The 17,198-nt window shown below is 43.9% G+C and overlaps 1 protein-coding gene across 1 annotated transcript; it reads right to left on the bottom strand.

Annotated features, from left to right (window-relative positions):
• Positions 1-3,058: 3,058 nt before the first annotated feature.
• On the bottom strand, positions 3,059-17,196 carry Ptger2 (prostaglandin E receptor 2; the record flags this gene model as incomplete). The annotated part of the gene is made up of 2 exons (XM_010632698.3): positions 3,059-6,921; positions 16,540-17,196. Coding segments are annotated over 2 exons (903 nt in total), but the record flags the coding sequence as incomplete, so codon positions are not given.
• Between the last annotated feature and the right edge of the window lie 2 nt (positions 17,197-17,198).

Here is a 17,198-nt window from a genome sequence, read left to right as displayed (position 1 = left end):
GACCTTACTATTTGAACAAGTATTTACTGCTGGTAGCTCAGGATACTGTGTTTTTCCTCTTAGCATTTCTTTGTGACCACTGTATCTTCATAGAGAACACAGATGAAATCTGTAGACGGAGGATAGGAATCTGCCCCTGCGCCTCCTTTAGTTTTCCAAGCTGGTGCCATGGAAAGATATGAATGGTGGAGCTGGTATTTCCTCTCCCAGTGCACGTCTGACTCCCCCACCACCATAATAGGTAGTAAAGGGAGTAAAGGTCTCTAGTTTATACTTAGCCTGCTCTTCTTTGATCACACAGGGACATTTATTTTTACAGGTCAGAGAGTAGTACACTGCAGTATGCAGCCCACAGTGTTTTGGTTATTGTGTCTTTTATTTTCAAGTAACAGGAAGACATTTATTTTTTAAAATATTTAAAGTTAACTTTGGAATTTCAAAATGCTGGGGCTTTCTGGTTTGTTGCTCTGAACTCCTCACAATGTTGTTCATGCTGAAAAACTCTCTGAGAGCGGAAAGAGAGTCCCAACTGTGTGTCTTCAAGGGTTTGGTGATGCAACTGCTACAACTTTAAATGTTTCAATTATCAAGACATACCATGCAGGCCTGCACCCTTAGGGATGAGATGAGAGCTGTTCAGCTGAGTCTAGTAAAAGGATTATTTGGTAACTGAGAGCAGTGAGTTCCACTTTCAGGGGAACTTCCATTCTCCCGGCTGTGGCACTGACGTTTAGTTCCGCATCACCTAAAGAACCACGGTAGCGACACAAAAGACCCAGTTCTGCTGATAAAGCTGAAGGCTCCCCATTGCTAGCTACACAGCCAGTCAGAGAATTTATGGGCAAGAGAGCAACTGAAGGATGGCGTGGTTTCAGATTGCCAAGATAAGCACTGTGATCATAAGGGTGGCTTTGAAGACATCCATAGCGACAGCTCACTCCACACCTGGATGCCTTCTACCGAAGGGCCTTATTTCTAAAACAGCTTTTCAATCTCACGTTGTGCGAAGAGCAATGCAATGTCCAGATCAAAGTAAAAACCGTGTATCAGAACTTGGCACGGGCAAAATCAGTTTAGAATCCTCAGGGTTTGGTTCTGGCCCAACTGATCAGACAGGCATTGAGAGGGTGGGAAAGATACGGAAGAGGGCACCGAAATGGTGAGGGGCCAGGTGTGCTGTTGTCTTCCTGCCTTTCTTGGCCTTCTCTTTTATGCTTATGCTTTCCTTTATGTTCCACACGTGCACCCGTCTTCCCTGTACTCTCTGAAATCCAGACATCCCGTGTGATTCTCAGCACCATCCTTCTTGAGAGTTACCTAGAGTGGACAACTCAATAGCATCGGCCCTAGCACCACCACCAAAGATCAGAGATCTGACCTAGATGTGTGTGGAGATGTCCGTCCCAGGGCCACTGCCTGGGCGTGTAAGATGTTCGTCCCTAACCTCATTAGCATTTACCGTGTCCTGACACTGCCTCGAGTGTCTTGCATACTCAAATTAATCCAGGAAATGAATAATGTTACCGTCCTCATTTTAGAGATGAGGAAGAGGGGACTCCAGGAGGCAAAATAGTTTGTCCTCGAAAAACCTCAGCAGTCTGACAGGTCTTTACCATCCCCTGGGTAAATCTGAACTTTGCTGGCTCTGTGGGTGCAGCAACAGAGACAGCAGGCAGTGGTGGTGGTGAGGGGAGAGTAGACAGGAAAAGTCTGCTCTGCTAGGAAAAGTGTGCCCGAGAAGGGCACAAAGGAGGTGGATAAAGGAAGAAGACAAAGGCTGTGGTAGGAGAAAGGGCCACAGTGGTGGATATCCATGGAACTTCATGCAGCCTTTTAAAAATTTGTTAAAATTTGATATCCTGTGATATTCTTATTGTTGGTAGGCTGCAAAATTGCTTCCTACAGTCTGTCTTCCTTTGTGACTGCCATGAAGAGACGTCTCGGTTTATGGTGAGTTTGGGGACTGCCTTCAATGCAGTGAAGCTTTTCACACTCCAGCGGCCCTTCCTAAAAATAAGGGTTCGGTTTATTTCTAAACAAGTACGCGTGCTTCTCTGTCTCTCTTGTTTTGCTTTGGGATTGAACTGGGTGGCTCTGTGCGTGCACAGGCAAGAGCTGGAGTCCATACTCTTAAGTGAAATGAACGGGACACACATGTGTAAATATCACATTGTTTCTCTGGTGAGAGAAACTTAGAGTGTAAAAAAGGGCCAAAATGTGTAACAGATAATGTGAAACAGGGAGAAAATGTTCAAACGGGAAGGGGCACTAAAGAGGAGGAGAGGAAGAAAGGAAGCGAAAGGGGAAAAACAACAAGAAAAGAAAAAACAGAAAGCTTTTATAAATAAGGAGAGGAAAAGGGTTGAAGGGAGGGGAGGGGAATGGGAAAAAATGAGAATTAGATATATCATGTACACGTACAAATTCGGTATGATGAATGCGATCATGTATATCTAAATTGTAGCAATAAACTTAATGGATAGAAAAAGATGGGTCTGATTCCTATTCCCTACTGCTAGAAAATGTCTATTTGGAGTAGAAAGTCAGAAGACAGGCTGCTGAATTTGCGGTCTCAGTTTTGTAATGGCATAATTAAAAAAGAAAAAAAACACATGCATTTTTCATCTACGCATTTCCCCTCCAGATCTAGCCCCTGCCTGTGCTGTGCCTGAGGGACTGCAGCACCAATGGCCCCTCATGCTCTGATGTGGTGAAGGGAGAGCAGGGTGGAAGACCAGGGAAAGAGGAGTTGATGCCTCAGGACCCGTTCCCTCAGGCCGCCTCCTCCTGGTGGTGAGCCCAGGCCCTGTTTCTCTGCTCCAGGCCCCAGCTCCTGCAGGATGGCATCTCTGTCAGCTCTCCAGCTCCCAGCCTGGCTCCCTCCCTGCCCCTCCAAGCTAAGGAGGGTAACAGCCCCATCACCCTTTTTACTCATTTCCTTACCCCTACTGGACTCCTCCTTGATGGACTTGGCTCTGTAGATTTCTAAAAATGAAATAGAGAATTAAACCACTGAAACTGGCCTTTAATAATACATAATTTTACAGGAAATAAAAATATGTAATTCCAGGGAATTCGTTTACAAATTTTAAAAATCACAAATGCTAACGGCGGGGGGTAACTTTATTAAAACAGTAGTGCCCGGTACACATCCTTGGTCCATGTATGAAGTAGACTGTAGCTTTTGTGAACTGCCAAAATGGTTTTTCCTTCCCTAGGGTGTATTTCAGGTCAATTTTTTAAAATCAGTTGCACTGCAGTCAAGTGATTGAAAGTCTAAGTACATTCAGCGAGGGAGTGCAATGGAGATGGATACAGGCAGCTTGGTCATCAACACCCAAGCAGCAACTCTGCCTGAAAGAGGAGGCCTTGGAAGCCCCAGTGGGAAAATCTGCATTTGCAGAGAGGAATGTGTCTCTGTCTCTTTGTGAATGGCTCAAGTACAGGACCTCCCTAAATTCGGAAAACCATTAGATTTGGCTTAAGCTAAGTGAAATAAACAAACCTTGGCTTAAGTCAGAGCTAATTGTCTTCCTCTGCCTTTCAAAGTCATCAAACTCTAAACCAGCACGTGTTGTTTTTCTCTTAGTTCCAATCAGAGGCGTCTTGACAAGAGCCCCTCCTCCAAAGTGCACTGACATCGCAGCTGGGGACGCCCTGAATTATGCCGAGAATGTAGAGATGTGGATGCGGCCTCCCTGTCCTCGCGGGCCGCCTGCAGGTCTGGGGACAGACAGTGCTGCTTCTCCAGCTTTGGTCAGGCTCTAGGCTGCCACGGGCCCAGAACACTGGCAGTCAGGCTTTCTGCAGGCTTTCTATAGCTTTCAGATCTTTGGAGACTCAAGGCCACAATTTAGCACCAGACTATCCCAATTCTTTCTTGGAAAAGGTGATTAGGGCCATAGCGAGCTACCTAGGAACAACTGAGCTTGGAACAGACATCTGGGATCTATTCAGGGCACCTAAAATGGAGGCCGGCATTCTCAGGTGAAAATTCCTTTTAGTTTTCTCCCTTTGAATCCTATTGACTGTGGGAGGCAAAGAATAAAATCTAGATCTTCTTTTATCACAGTGTACTTCTTGAATGTATTAGGATAAGCACTGTTTCTCTTATTTACCTTGAAATCAATAATCTTAGCAGGTATGGCTGATGTGATAGAATTTTTTTTTTGTACCAGGGATCGAACTCAGGACTTTTGCTTCTGAGGCAGGCAGCGGCACCACTGAGCTAAATCTCCGGCCCTGATAGGATTTTTACAAAGGAAAATTTTACACCTCACCTAAGTTACCTTTAAAGTGCCCTTAATGATAAGTGATGGACCACTGCATAGGATTTTTACTTTCAGTTTCTTCTATGTCTGTACTGATGCAAATAAAGTTCAGTTAGTTACTGAACATACTCAAAGGAACTAGGACACACGAGGACACAAGTTCTAGAAATCTACTAATTCTTAATTAAATGACTTAAATTCTTCTGTTCAAGGCTCTCATGGTAAATCTTGCTCCTACTAGTGATATTATGTCCAGTGTTTTTAAATTCTCAGACATTATTCTGGAATTTTGGGGGCAGTGAAGGATTGTAGGTAAACATTTTCATTCTGAGATTTTAAAAGTCATCTGATAGAAGGAATCAATCTTCCAGATTCAAAGTAACTTCAGAATTTTATGTTTAGGAATTACCCATGGGCCTAATTAGTCTTGTTTAGAATAAAATTTTAATGTTAGAATGCCTGTTCGAATGTCATTTAATGTTAGACTGGGAAGATTTATTTTTCTGTCTAGATTTCAGTAAAGTTAAAGTTTGCCTGGCTTGTTTAGATTTGTACAAATGCAGGTCATTTATTTATTCTTTTTAAAGTAAGTGCTGATTTGACATAGATTGCTTGTGTCAGAATACTATGATATCTAGATTGGTTTGGAGTCATGTTAAGCGACCATCTAGTTTGATAGCTAATTATAGGAAATAGTTTTGAGTAAATAATCCACTGAGACTTGGGAAAACACTAACATCCTCTTTTTTAAATAACACTCATAATAGCACTCCGCAAAAAAAAAAAATAAAGTGGTTCTACTATTTTAAAGATCATGCTGGAAGACTGAAAACTGATAGAAAAACTTGCAATACCGAGTACTCTATTGCACATTTTATACTCTAATTTTTGATGCAGTCACACTTTAGAAACCTGCCAGTTTGGCTGTAGGAGGGCGGCTCAGGGGCAGAGATCTTCTTTAGTAGGTGTCAGGCCCTAGGTTCATCCTTCAGTTGCCAACAAAACCAAACCAAACCAAACCAAAACCAAAACACTTGCCGCATCACATCTAACATTTCCACTCTTATCTCGTTTAAAATTGTAAAATGTTATTGGAGGAGTTCATCCAAGATTCCATTTTTAAACTTTGTTTTAGGGTTTCTTTTTGTAACACTGCACATGAGTTTACACAGTCACTGTGATTAAACTGTGTAAATTTGCCGAAATATTTTGGTGCTGAGTATACACTATGGCAAACATTTAGAAATATATTAAGATATGACTCACTGTTACGTGATTTCTTATATCATATGAGTCAAACCATGTTCCCTAAATAAAAGCACAGACAGATGAATTTTGCTGCAACAGTCATCTTAAAAAGTATATTTTAGTCATGGCCTTAATATCAACTCAAAAGAGCTCCAGGATATATGAAGAATGGACTAAAATTTTCAATTTTTAATCCTGATACTTGGCTTCAAAAGCCAATATACATCCTCCCCTAGAAATAGAATGAAGAGTATTAATCAGAATTAACTGTCTTAACAGCCTTTTTATTATTTCTTTTTGAGAAGAAAATCCCTACAACCTTCTCGATTAATATCAGTACAGTAGATATTAGGAAATAAATAACTGGACGGACAATCAGACACAGAATTCCTAAAGGGCGGGTGTAACAACCTGACACTAACCAATGGAGTCTGTCCTGAAAAAAGTACTAGTGACCAAGGGCGGGGGGGTTTGGCTCAGTGGTTGTGCTACCTGCCTCGGAAGGGCAAGAGCCTGAGTTTGATCCCTGGTACCAAACAAAACAAAACAAAACAAAAAAGAGCAATAGTGACCAGAGTGTGGTCCCACAGCTGCATACATAACAGTACAAGGTGCTAATGACTTCTGACATCACTGTCCAAACAAAGCATCCCTTAGGCAATTACAACACAGCAGCTTCTGCATGTTTTTTGGTTTTTTGTTTTTGTTTTTGTTTTGTTTTTTGGTACTGGGAATCGAACTTGGAACTTTGCATTTGTGAGGGAGGCGGTGGAAGCACTGAGCCAATCCCCAGCCCTTCTGCATGTTGATCTCCTAGAGAAGACACATGAGTTTCACTTGGTCTGACTCTACACTGTTTATAATAGCAGCAGGGTAGACATTAACACAGGAGAGACAGTAACTCTGCAGGGTGTTATGCAAACTACACACCATCTTTGTCATGGAACAGGAAAGCTCACAGCAAAAGGCCACTGGGTCAGTCGAGGCGAGGTTCTGCAGATGCCTCTGTGAAGTATCGCATCAGCACTCCTGTAACCCAAACCACTGTGGAACATTTAATAGGGCAGTTTCGTTCTGTTTATATGCTAGCCTTTTACATTTCTCCAAGGAGCCACTTCCAAAGGATCCCCCAGATGCTGCATAGCAAAGTGCATCCTCACAACTGTCCACAAAGTTCACCCTGCTTACTAGCATTGGACTTCGTAGAACAGGAAGTCTGTGTTACATCTTGTGTCCTTAACGGGGTCTGACAACACAGGACAGAACGCACGAGTCTCAGAACAGAAGGCCTGAGGATGACAAAGACCCAAGGGTCAATTATTGAATTAATTGATAAAAATCTAAGTGCTTGGAGGTCCCACTTTTTCTTCCGGGAAGAGGTTTCATTCATATATGCAAAGATCTGTAAGAAACAAAGGGGAAAAATGATGTTAGTTTGGCCAAGCTTACGTCCTATGCTTGTTCCTGAAATCTAAGCACATTTTCTGTTGGTAGCAGTACTCAAGGGGGTGGGTAGCAAAACCTCCTCCTTTTTCCAGACGTAAATCATAACATAATAAATGTATTTTTCCCTTGAACTCAATGCAAGCATGTTTGCTGTAGATTATAGTTAATATTGCCATCATGCATAACTGTCTTGGCTCTGGAAATGGAAAGAAATCAATAACTTTTTCTTGATCCCTAGAATAAAATCTTTAACAGTATCAATAGGAGTAACAATATTACTAGCGTGCATTTTTCAGTAGTCTAATATATGTGTCATGGATTGTACTGGCTACAAAAACTGCTTTCTTACTAGTGCTTTCAAAAAACTCTGAAGCTTGAGTATTGCCTCCTTTTTATGGACGAGAAAGTGACCTTCAGGAATGTTGATAAGACGTGTGACACCATTTCCAAATACCTAACCTGCTTTATTAGTCACAGTTTAGCGAGACAGGGCGAGTAGCACATTTCCATCAGTGGGAGCATGAGTTCTGGCCACCTGGGCTGCTTTGGTTTGAATCATAGCTTTGGATATAGCTTCGGCCTCACAGATAAGAGAACTAATCTTTGTGCCTCAGCTTCCACATCTGTAAAATGGTGATAAAAAGAAGACCTAGCTAGTTTGCAGGGATGCTGGTAGGATGACAGGAAGATACGCTGGCTACTTTAACAGTGCTCATGCAATAAGCAGTCCACAAGGTTAGCTTAGCTGCTATTGTGTCCACTTCAGCAGCAGGGACACCGAAGTGCAGAAAAGTTAGCGACTTTGCCTGAGTATCCAGAGCCCAGTCTTAGTAGTGACTGGGCCAGTAGTGGCCCAGTCAGGACACAACTTCCGACTCTCCCGCCTGTAGGAGAGAAGAGGTTCCCAGAACAATGTCCTAAGCACAGGAGAACCGACACATCTCTACACTGGTGTCAGTGTTTTAAAATCAGTAACCTCACTCTTATCTGATTCCTTAGCTATTTTGGGAGCAGTGTAACTTTTTGATCAGATTGGAAGGAACAGAACAGTACAACTTGATAGAGACGGAACGCTTCCACAGAGTTTATGAAACGGAGGAAAACAAATGTGGCTCAGACCTAGTCATTATGTTTCAGGGACTCTCTGACCAGAGACAGGCTCTGAATTAGGAACCCACCCCCTGTCTCCCCAGCAAAATAAGGAATTTCTTTTCCCTGGTACTTACTCTGCAAGCATCTGAGAACTGGACGTACCAAAGAAATTGCAGGGGGAAGAAAGAGCAGTCATCTTTGGGTTGCTTATGTTAGGACAATAGCAGAAAGGTTTGGCAGCCAGAGGTGTTTATGCCAGAGAATCTTGGCATAGGGAATGGAGAAAAGATTTGGCAAGAGAGCAAGAGAAAAGAAGAACTGATAGTGGGTTTCCCAGATCGCAGAGAAAAGAAAAAAGTTTGGCAGGGATTATGCAACGGAGCAGAAGTTTTCTTGTCAACTGAACTATTGTGAATGTGAAACATACAGTACAATGTATGAAAGCAGTGATTCTGGAGATCAGAAATTCAGGGTAGTGGCGTATAGAAATCTTCTGGATTAAAATATGTGAATCAGTACATCCACACATGTATATGCATGAGTGAGGGCTCTATTACAGAAAAGAAATGTGCAGTGGTTTAGACAGAGAGCACGCTAACACAGAGCTGCCGGCCGAGACAAGGGCAAGGCTCAGGGCTCTGCTGCGGCAGCTCCCACCGCGAAGATGAGTCAGGTTCTCGGCGAAGAGCCCTCCCTCCAGTTCCTGATCACGTTACAGCGTGACAGAGTAATGAGAAGTGAAAGATGGTTATACGGACGAAGCAATTCTTACTGTTTCCTTTCCTTTTCATCCACTACCAAGGGTGATTTTTAAAATCGTTTAAAATATTCATTACAGGCGGTGGCCAATAATTTCTTTCACACTTGAAGTTCTTGATGTAAGCTTTGTCTCCTACCTCCCCATCTCCCTCTTTGGCTCTTGTTTTTTTTATCTTCAGTTTAATACTTGATCTTGTACATCTTGGGTTTGTTTGTTTTTCAACTGTGCTAAAATATACACATCATAAAGTTTATCATTTTAGCTAAGGTGTACAATTCAGTGGCAATAAGTACATTCCTGTTACTGTCAAACTGTGTTGTTTATATTTAAACTTTTCTGTATATAATGATGTTTTGATAGATGAAACATCTTCCTGGCTGGGGACTGACTGCCCCTCCTTGGGCTGGTTGATCCTTCGAGGCAGCAGAGGACTCAGCTGGAGAGTGTCTTGAGAGAGAAGTACTAACCAACCTAGAAACACATCCCACACGCCCAAATTCTTCCACCATAATCATCCCAGGGCCAGGACCTGTAACTAGGGACTGCGCAGCTTTGAACCTGCTGAGGTTTTTTCCAGTAGCCGATCCTAACCTGTCCACCTCATTGCCTATCCGCGCCAGTGAAGGCTGTGGCCCAGGCTCTCCCCTTTCTCCAGCCTCTTCTGCCCACCTGATGCTGTGCTTTCCTACATGGCTCTGCATGGTGCCCCTGCCTTGTTTCCCGAGCCTCTCCCATGTCCCCTCTTGTAAACACACTTGCCTGACTGTAACACGAAAGGACATTGAACAGCAACCATCAGCATCTGTCCCCAAACAAACCCAGCCTGTGACTCAACAGCTGCACATCCTCTTCTCCCTCTGAGTCTAGCTGGTCCTGGGTTTTCAACGAAAGGCCGATGCGGGGACACAGGTGCTGAATAAATGCTGTGTCGGTGAAATCCTGGAATTCAGATTTTGTGTCTGGCGGAATTTGTGTGCTTTGTGTGTATACATCTGATGCATTCACCATGAGAAAAATACCAAGAACTAACGTAAAGGAGTCCAGTGAATTTTAATTCTTTAGGGCAGGCCCTCTCCACAGGGCCTTCTTAACCCACCAAGTGGCACAGGTGAGAATTTGCGCTATTTTAAGGTTGTCCAAAGCAGCTTCTCACAGAGCACTTCATCTAAGCACCGCCCGGGGGCTGTTTATTTAAACTACTTTCCTATCTTTGATGCTATTAGGAAGTGGGCTTGGAAATTCAGAATAAATGAAGATGCTATCTGTTGCAATCATCTAGGGAGCTGTGAAATATTCTGATGCCTCTCTTCCCTTCTCGGAGACTTGAACTTAGTCTGGGCTAAGACAAAGCTTTGGGGCTTTCATAAGCTCCTCTGCTGTGACACTAGTGCGTACCAAGGTGAGGATTTTACCTAAGACCTGAAATGCTTTTAAATATTCATTTATCTCACTTAAAAACCAAAAGACCCACTTTGGCCTGGTCAATCAAAATAGCATCAATTTCTCATTATTCATTTATGATCCAATTTACTTTTGGAAATTTAATCCCACGGAGATAGCAACTAACACTAAACATCACTAGACTTGACATGCTGCTGAGAAACTTAAAAGTCTTATTTTGTTTCATCCTTAGACAGACCTACAAAGTCTTATTATTCCCACTTTAGAGAAGAAGAAACCAAGATCACATCCCAAGCCAGTAGGGAAACCACGACGTCAAATGGAAGAAGTTGGAAACCAAATTTCTCTTTTACCCCACTAAACAATGTACTACCACCTATATAAACAAAGTTCCATGTGAAACTCACAAATGGCTGGCAGAATTATTTGTAGAAGACCTCCCTCCAAAGGCATCGTGATGGCTTGTGGCTATCACTATGTCTGTTTATAGATCGGAAAACTGTGTCTCTTTCCAAGTAGCTGTTTGGCTTTCTCAGCAGGGCTCTTTTCCTCCATTATTATCCACAGCTGAGCTGCAGGCATCACTTGTTACTGTGTTTATCTGCCTTCTGGAAGGCAGTAGGGCGTCCTGGATTATCAGTTTTGCGCAATTTATTCTTTACAAAATATTTATTTTGAGGGGGAGATAATTTTGCAGATACGCAGTGCTTTAAAAAACCCCTTTTCTTCACGTAACACATTCTTCATGGTGCAGGGAAAATGAAGCTCATTTTCCATCAGAAGGGAAAACGAGTGTGGAGCTGGCTCTGGGATGAGCATGACCATTGCCAGGTGCATCTCAGAATGGAAAGGCAGAGCAAATGCTGAGATGGGAGCTCTGGGCCTTTATATCATATCACAGGATGGTGGCTTTCACTCATTAGAGAACATGGTAAGCACTCTCTACCTAGGGTTTCTGTAACACAGGATTTTGCAACTGATTTCAGAGAGATCCATGTGCTGTCTATGGAGCAGGATTTAAGAACCATGGTCTAGAGGAGTTTCTGCCTTCCCTACATGAAATCTTCCCTCTCCGTTGCCTTTCCCATCACACATATGTCCCAATTTCAGGGCACTAAAAGTGTAGTTTTGGTTAGGGGGCATTTTAGGCAGCAAAATACAGTCAGAAAATTGGAGCTTTGTATTCCTTGATGATATGAGTTGGGACCAAGTAGACCTGAGCTCAAGATCCAGAGCGGTAGTGGTGGTCAGACCCTTTGAAAGAGAGGATAGGGCTAGGGATTTAACTCAGTGGTGCCACTGCCTGACTCGTAAGCGCAAGGTCCTGAGTTCGATCCCTGGTACCCACCCCCATACAAAAAACAAAAGAAAGAGAGGACAGAAGTCAGGCGAGAAGACCAAACTGCAGGTTAACTGGGTCTCAAGTCTCTAGGTAGAAAGAGATCTGCTGATGACATTCTTGAAACACTGTGTCTAACCATATTCTTTTAAAAAATACTGTGACTGACTTTTGACATGCCAAAGAATATCCCATGTCAAAGGGGTTTTTCTGTAAGCAAAGGACCTGCCAGAAACAACCTGAAAAAGTAATGAGAATACACTTGACCAGGGATAAGCCTAATGTACAAATTCCCTTTGGGAAAAGGACTACGGTTCTTGCTATCTAAATTTTAATCATGCCTTCATTTACAATCCCTACTGCAGAGCGTCAAATGGCAAAGGAAAAGATGTCAAGAGAAAATAATCATATAGAGAGGAACTTTCTCTTAAAAGGTAATGTGTATCCACAACTGTCTCAACAATCCCTACACACATCCTTGATGACGCCTCAACGATAGGTCTCTCCAGTTAGTTGTTCATGGGCATTCACTTAAAATATCACCAGCAAAGCTCAGCATAGTTATGCACAGGCATTTCTGAATTTCTTTTTATCTCTGTCTGAATTGTTGTTTTGCAGGTATGTAATCAGCCAACTTCGGATCAGCTTTTCAACCTCCCTTCCTATTACATTTTACACAAATATCTGGAATGAACAGGAAACTCCAGTATTGTGTACGTGCTTGTACTCTGTATTGCAAAGATCCGATTTCCACTAATCAGATTTACCTAGAAATTACAATCCTAAAGAATTTGTAAAGATGAAGACATTTTTAGAATGAATCAGTGGTTCCTTTCTGAAATTTTAGAACTGAATAAGAGGCATGAGCACTTTATCCTAGTGGCATGTGGAAAACTGTTTAAGATGACCAGAAACTATCCCCAATTAGCAAAGTGGTGAGAAAGCAGTTTGATATGGGTTGGAAACTAAGAAATAGTATTTGAGATGGGAATGGAGATCTCAGATGTTTCCTGTGCTCTGTTCCATTTCAGGAAGAAAAAAAAAGTTTCTATTTGTCACTGTGAGATGTTGACAACAGCTGATTAACATAAGGAGGAATTTATTGATTTATACAAAACTCCTTTACTGGATAAACAGTTTAGAATATGTTGTTGGTCTCATGCATGATTTCATATCAGACAGCCAAAATAATGTCATTTCCCAAACACTACATGCTTTTTTGTTAATCACTAAAGAAATGTTGTGTGTGTACCAGTGGAAGATTTTATGTGAAAGATACTCTGTTTCTTAATTTAGACCACCATTTACATTAGCCAATCTCTTCAAATCTCAGTCACAGACTTTTATTTTAAAGGTCTGTGAACAAAAAGGAAACACCATAATTTGAAATAGCTTAGCTCCCTCAGCTAACCAGGAGAAAAAGGTCCTTGCTGTTTTAGTTTTAAAGCTAACAAATTGGAATTAAAAGGCAAAGTAATTTCTTTATTTAGTGCAGCGATGGGGACCTTGTGCATGCTAGGCAAGCCCTCAACCAATGAGCTACTCCCACCTGCTAAATATTTATGATGTCTTCATATTTCTCTCCTGAAACTTTGGGTTCCTCTTCTCATATGTTACCCCTGAAACAAGAGTCTTCTCTGGGCACGGTAGTTGGTACACAGTCTCAGCCCTTCCACTGCCGGGCTTTGACTCCCAGCCCCACCCTCACCAGCTGTGGGACCTAGGGGAAGTTATCTTGTCTCATCTGTACAGTAGAAATCATGCTATTATTTATTTTATAGGTCATTGTGAAGATGATGAGTTACTATAAAGTCAGAGCTCAAAAACCTTATTCTTTTTTGGAGGGTCATTGATAAAAATGATACAAGAGGTTAAATGACTTCATTTCCAGGGAATTTTTTTTCCCCACTTTGAGTTTTACTTCCCTAACTTTGCAGGCCCTAGTGGAAGGGAAGCAGTGATTCCACTCTGTCCATACCCTAGGGCAGTGGCTGACGTTACTAGTTCTAGGTTCTCTAAACCTCCCAGTCTCCTCCAATGCTAGGGTGCTATGGAATAGACTGGAGTCCCACCGGGTACAGATGTATGCACTCTCCCTTGCTGGTCAGTGGTTTGGTCCACTTTTGATGGACACAGACAGCAGTGCTTGTTACTCTAAGGGATGAATGGGAAGACAGGGTACATTACTACTGTGTTTTTGTATTTTCCGGGATATAAGGAAGAAAGTTAGTTGGAACATCTCAAGTAGTTCTACTTATTTGAATTGATATAGTGTAAATTGGGTTGACTCAAATATATAATTAGCTTCATCCATTTCTTTTTACTTTTGTTATGTGGCTTCGAGAAAAATTTAAAAATTGACTTGCAGCTCACATTGTATTTCTGTTGGACTGTGTGCACTGTGTTGGAGAAACAGGAGAGTTTCTGAAGTCAATCATAAGCCTTTGCCTGTCTTACAATGCCCCTGGGTAGGACATATGCAAACGATTCCTCCCTCACGTGGGAGATTGGTGTAGACCACTTCTGACCACAATTTTAGTGTGGGTCAAGGAGAACAAATGGACTTGGGGGTAAAAGCACCCCTTAGGGCAAATGCCAAGCATTCTAAAATAGAAGAATGTATGAATTGAACGGTAGTCACAGATTTTGAATGGTTGCATTAGCCCTTAAGAAATACACAGAGTACTGCAGTACTTCCTAAAGTGTAAAAGGTTATGCAAGAGAAAGATACTAACAATTATTGCCAAGGATCTATTGACAAAATAAAGTGAGTCAATGGCCAATGCAGATTTCCTTATTAAGATATGATTTCAACTTTCTCCTTTATGCCTACTGGATTATCTATAGTTCATCTGGCTGCTATGTCATGATAATCATAAGACAAGAAGTCAGCTTGGCTGGCTGATTTTGAACATATGAGGATTTTTCTCTTGCTCTCTGGGAATCTTTGCAACAAATACAGAAGCAAACATTGAAAGTGTTTTGCTGGTAGTTAAAGGGTGGTTCAGTGGAGCTAAACTTCATAAACCTCAACTAGCCCCCCAAGCCAAAAATAGGCACTCTAAGTAATAAATAGGCACTCACAGCTTCAAAGCACGAGGGCCTAATATATCAAATATATATTATATATTTAAAAACCAACATACAGGAATGACAAAGTCTTCACGATAAAGGCAATATTTACAGGAAACCATGGGAACCCGTTGAAAGTCACTGCCTTTATTTGTAAGAATATGGTTTATGTAGTGGGCCAATCATGGGCAAGGGGAGACCTTTTTCTTTCTGCTTGCCTCCTCTAAATGGCATATGAAAGGGAGTAACAGTCCTTTTTACAAGAGTGCGGTCATGGATGAGCCCATTTCTAGGCCATTTACATAGCTGTAGGTGGGGATGTTTTCATATATACATTCATAAGTGGCAGACAAAACTCCAAGAGCTGGCATCCTAGTTTCTACCAGCCTGACAGGCACTCCCCTATTTGGTGTGTTTAAGTCCCTCCAGTTGGATTCTATTGTTTGAAGGAACTTGAAACACTTTCTTTCATAGGCAAGTGCTCCATCCTAGTCCCAACCCCAAAAGTTGAGTTGGCCCCTAACGTACTTAAAAGCTCCTATTGTAAAATGAAAGCACAGAAGCCCTGTTGGTTTCTATATCATGTTTTTCTAGCACAGATTCTTGCTCAGGGTGGAATGGAGGTGCCATCTCCTACTTTATTATTTAAGAGGGTGCCCCACTCAGTGGAACTTATGGATTCAGGCCAGCTCTGGCCCTGACAGAAGATGGGGTAGAAATGAGCGGACAGTGAGGACCAGGGCAAAGAGAACAGAGCTGAGGTGGGATCACATCTGGACTTTTAGGACCACGTTCCTTTCCCACCTGAGGAGGAGTCAGTGAGGATAATCAGAAGGAAGCAAGGGGGCCAGGATAAAGTTATTCCCCAGCTTCTCTGCACGTAGGACCTACGAAGGCCAGGCACCTTGTCTTTCTTCACAAACTCCCAGTCTTCTGCTCTCTGCTAGAGGTCAGAACAGGCTTGGACACCTCAGGCTGTACTGAACCTTTAGGAGGTTTGAACTCAGCATAGGAGAACTGCCTGAGCAGGTTGCTCAAAGGGGCAGCATCCAGTGCCCTTCAGTTCTCCCTTCCGTGAGATGGACCGGCGGTTCTGTGTGGAGCTTTGAGCTCGTAAAGTGCACAACCATAAAAGGAAGCACACCTGTGCACATTCCTGACCGGGACATCCGTGGATATTTCCTAAGAGTTTACAAATCCTCCTGATGAAGGACTGCGGAAGCTTACAGGGGGTTCCTCTGTCGTTCTTTCCCTCTCTTCGCCATTATGCAGGCATCAGGAATTTCCGTGGCCACAAACAGTTACACTCAGACATGTAAACTGGGAAACAGTACACTAGATGCTTGAACTTTAAAGACAAATAATGAGCACTCTGAACTTCTGCAGCAAGGAGCCTCTGCATCTGGGTGCATTTTCAATGGCGGGTGGAATGCTTCGGGGAAGGAGCCAAGGAAGAGAGCGAGGAGAGCCGATCCCGACAGGTGGGGAGTACGGAGGCAAACTGGCTCAGGGTGGCCGCGCTGTAACAATGACAGCCATCCGGAGGTGGCCCAGGCTGCCTCCTTTCGCGGTTCCTGGACAGGCTAGCCAGAGTGCGCAGGTACAGCGGACAAGAGCTTGAGACTCCAGTGAGGGGCCTGGGCGGGCATCGCAAAGGGCCAAGGCTCTCTCCAGCCGTACTGTAGCACTGTACGAGAATCACTAGCTTGGCGACGCCCCTGTGCCAGGGGAGGAAGGAAGCGGGGTGAAGGTAAGAAGCGAGAGGGCAAGGCTATCTCTAGAGCGTTAAAATTAGGACATGCTTTTTCAGTTGCTAGAAGTTTGTAGGGCAGACGGAAGGAAGCGCTGGAGTGAAAGAGAAGAGCAGAGAAGGCTGCACAGAGACCAGGGAAGGGCGGATTTGGACTCACCGTGAAGGGCAGGGAGCAGACGGCGAAGGTGATGGTCATGATGGCCAGGAGGATGAGGTGGTCCGCCTCCTCCGCCACGGACAGCCGCTCCGCTCTCCTGCGGGGCCCCGGGCCGCAGCTCGAGGACGAGGGTCCGCAGCGGCTCCTCCGGCCTCGGCGGTGCATGCGGACGAGGTTGAGGATGACACTGAAGTTGCAGGCGAGCACCGCCACGATGAGCAGCAGCAGGACGGTGGCGTAGAGCTGCAGGTAAGCCGTGCGCCCGTGGCGCATGAAGCACCAGGTGCCGGGGCAGTACTGGACGTACTGGCCGTAGCCGAGCAGCGGCAGGGAGCACAGCAGCAGGGCCGCGGCGTAGATGGCCGGGAGCACGGCCAGGCCCCCGCGGCGCGAGAAGCGGCGCTGATAGAAGTAGGGGTGGCCGATGGCGAAGTAGCGCTCCAGGGCCATGGCGAAGAGCATGAGCATCGTGGCCAGGCTGAAGAAGGTCATGGTGAAGGCGAAGTAGGTGCACGCGCGGCTGTCGGGCCCCAGGGCCACCAGCGTCTGGTTCCGCGCGTACGAAGCCAGCACCACCGGGCTGATGAGGCAGGTCCCGAGTAGGTCGGTGAACACCAGCTCAGTCACCAGCACGTGGAACAAGGACACGGCGCCGCGGC

This window comes from Fukomys damarensis, unplaced genomic scaffold (genome assembly GCF_012274545.1).
Source record: "Fukomys damarensis isolate Sample0158 unplaced genomic scaffold, DMR_v1.0_HiC HiC_scaffold_17, whole genome shotgun sequence".
NCBI lineage: Eukaryota > Metazoa > Chordata > Mammalia > Rodentia > Bathyergidae > Fukomys > Fukomys damarensis.
This window is presented reverse-complemented; position numbering and strand designations above follow the sequence as displayed.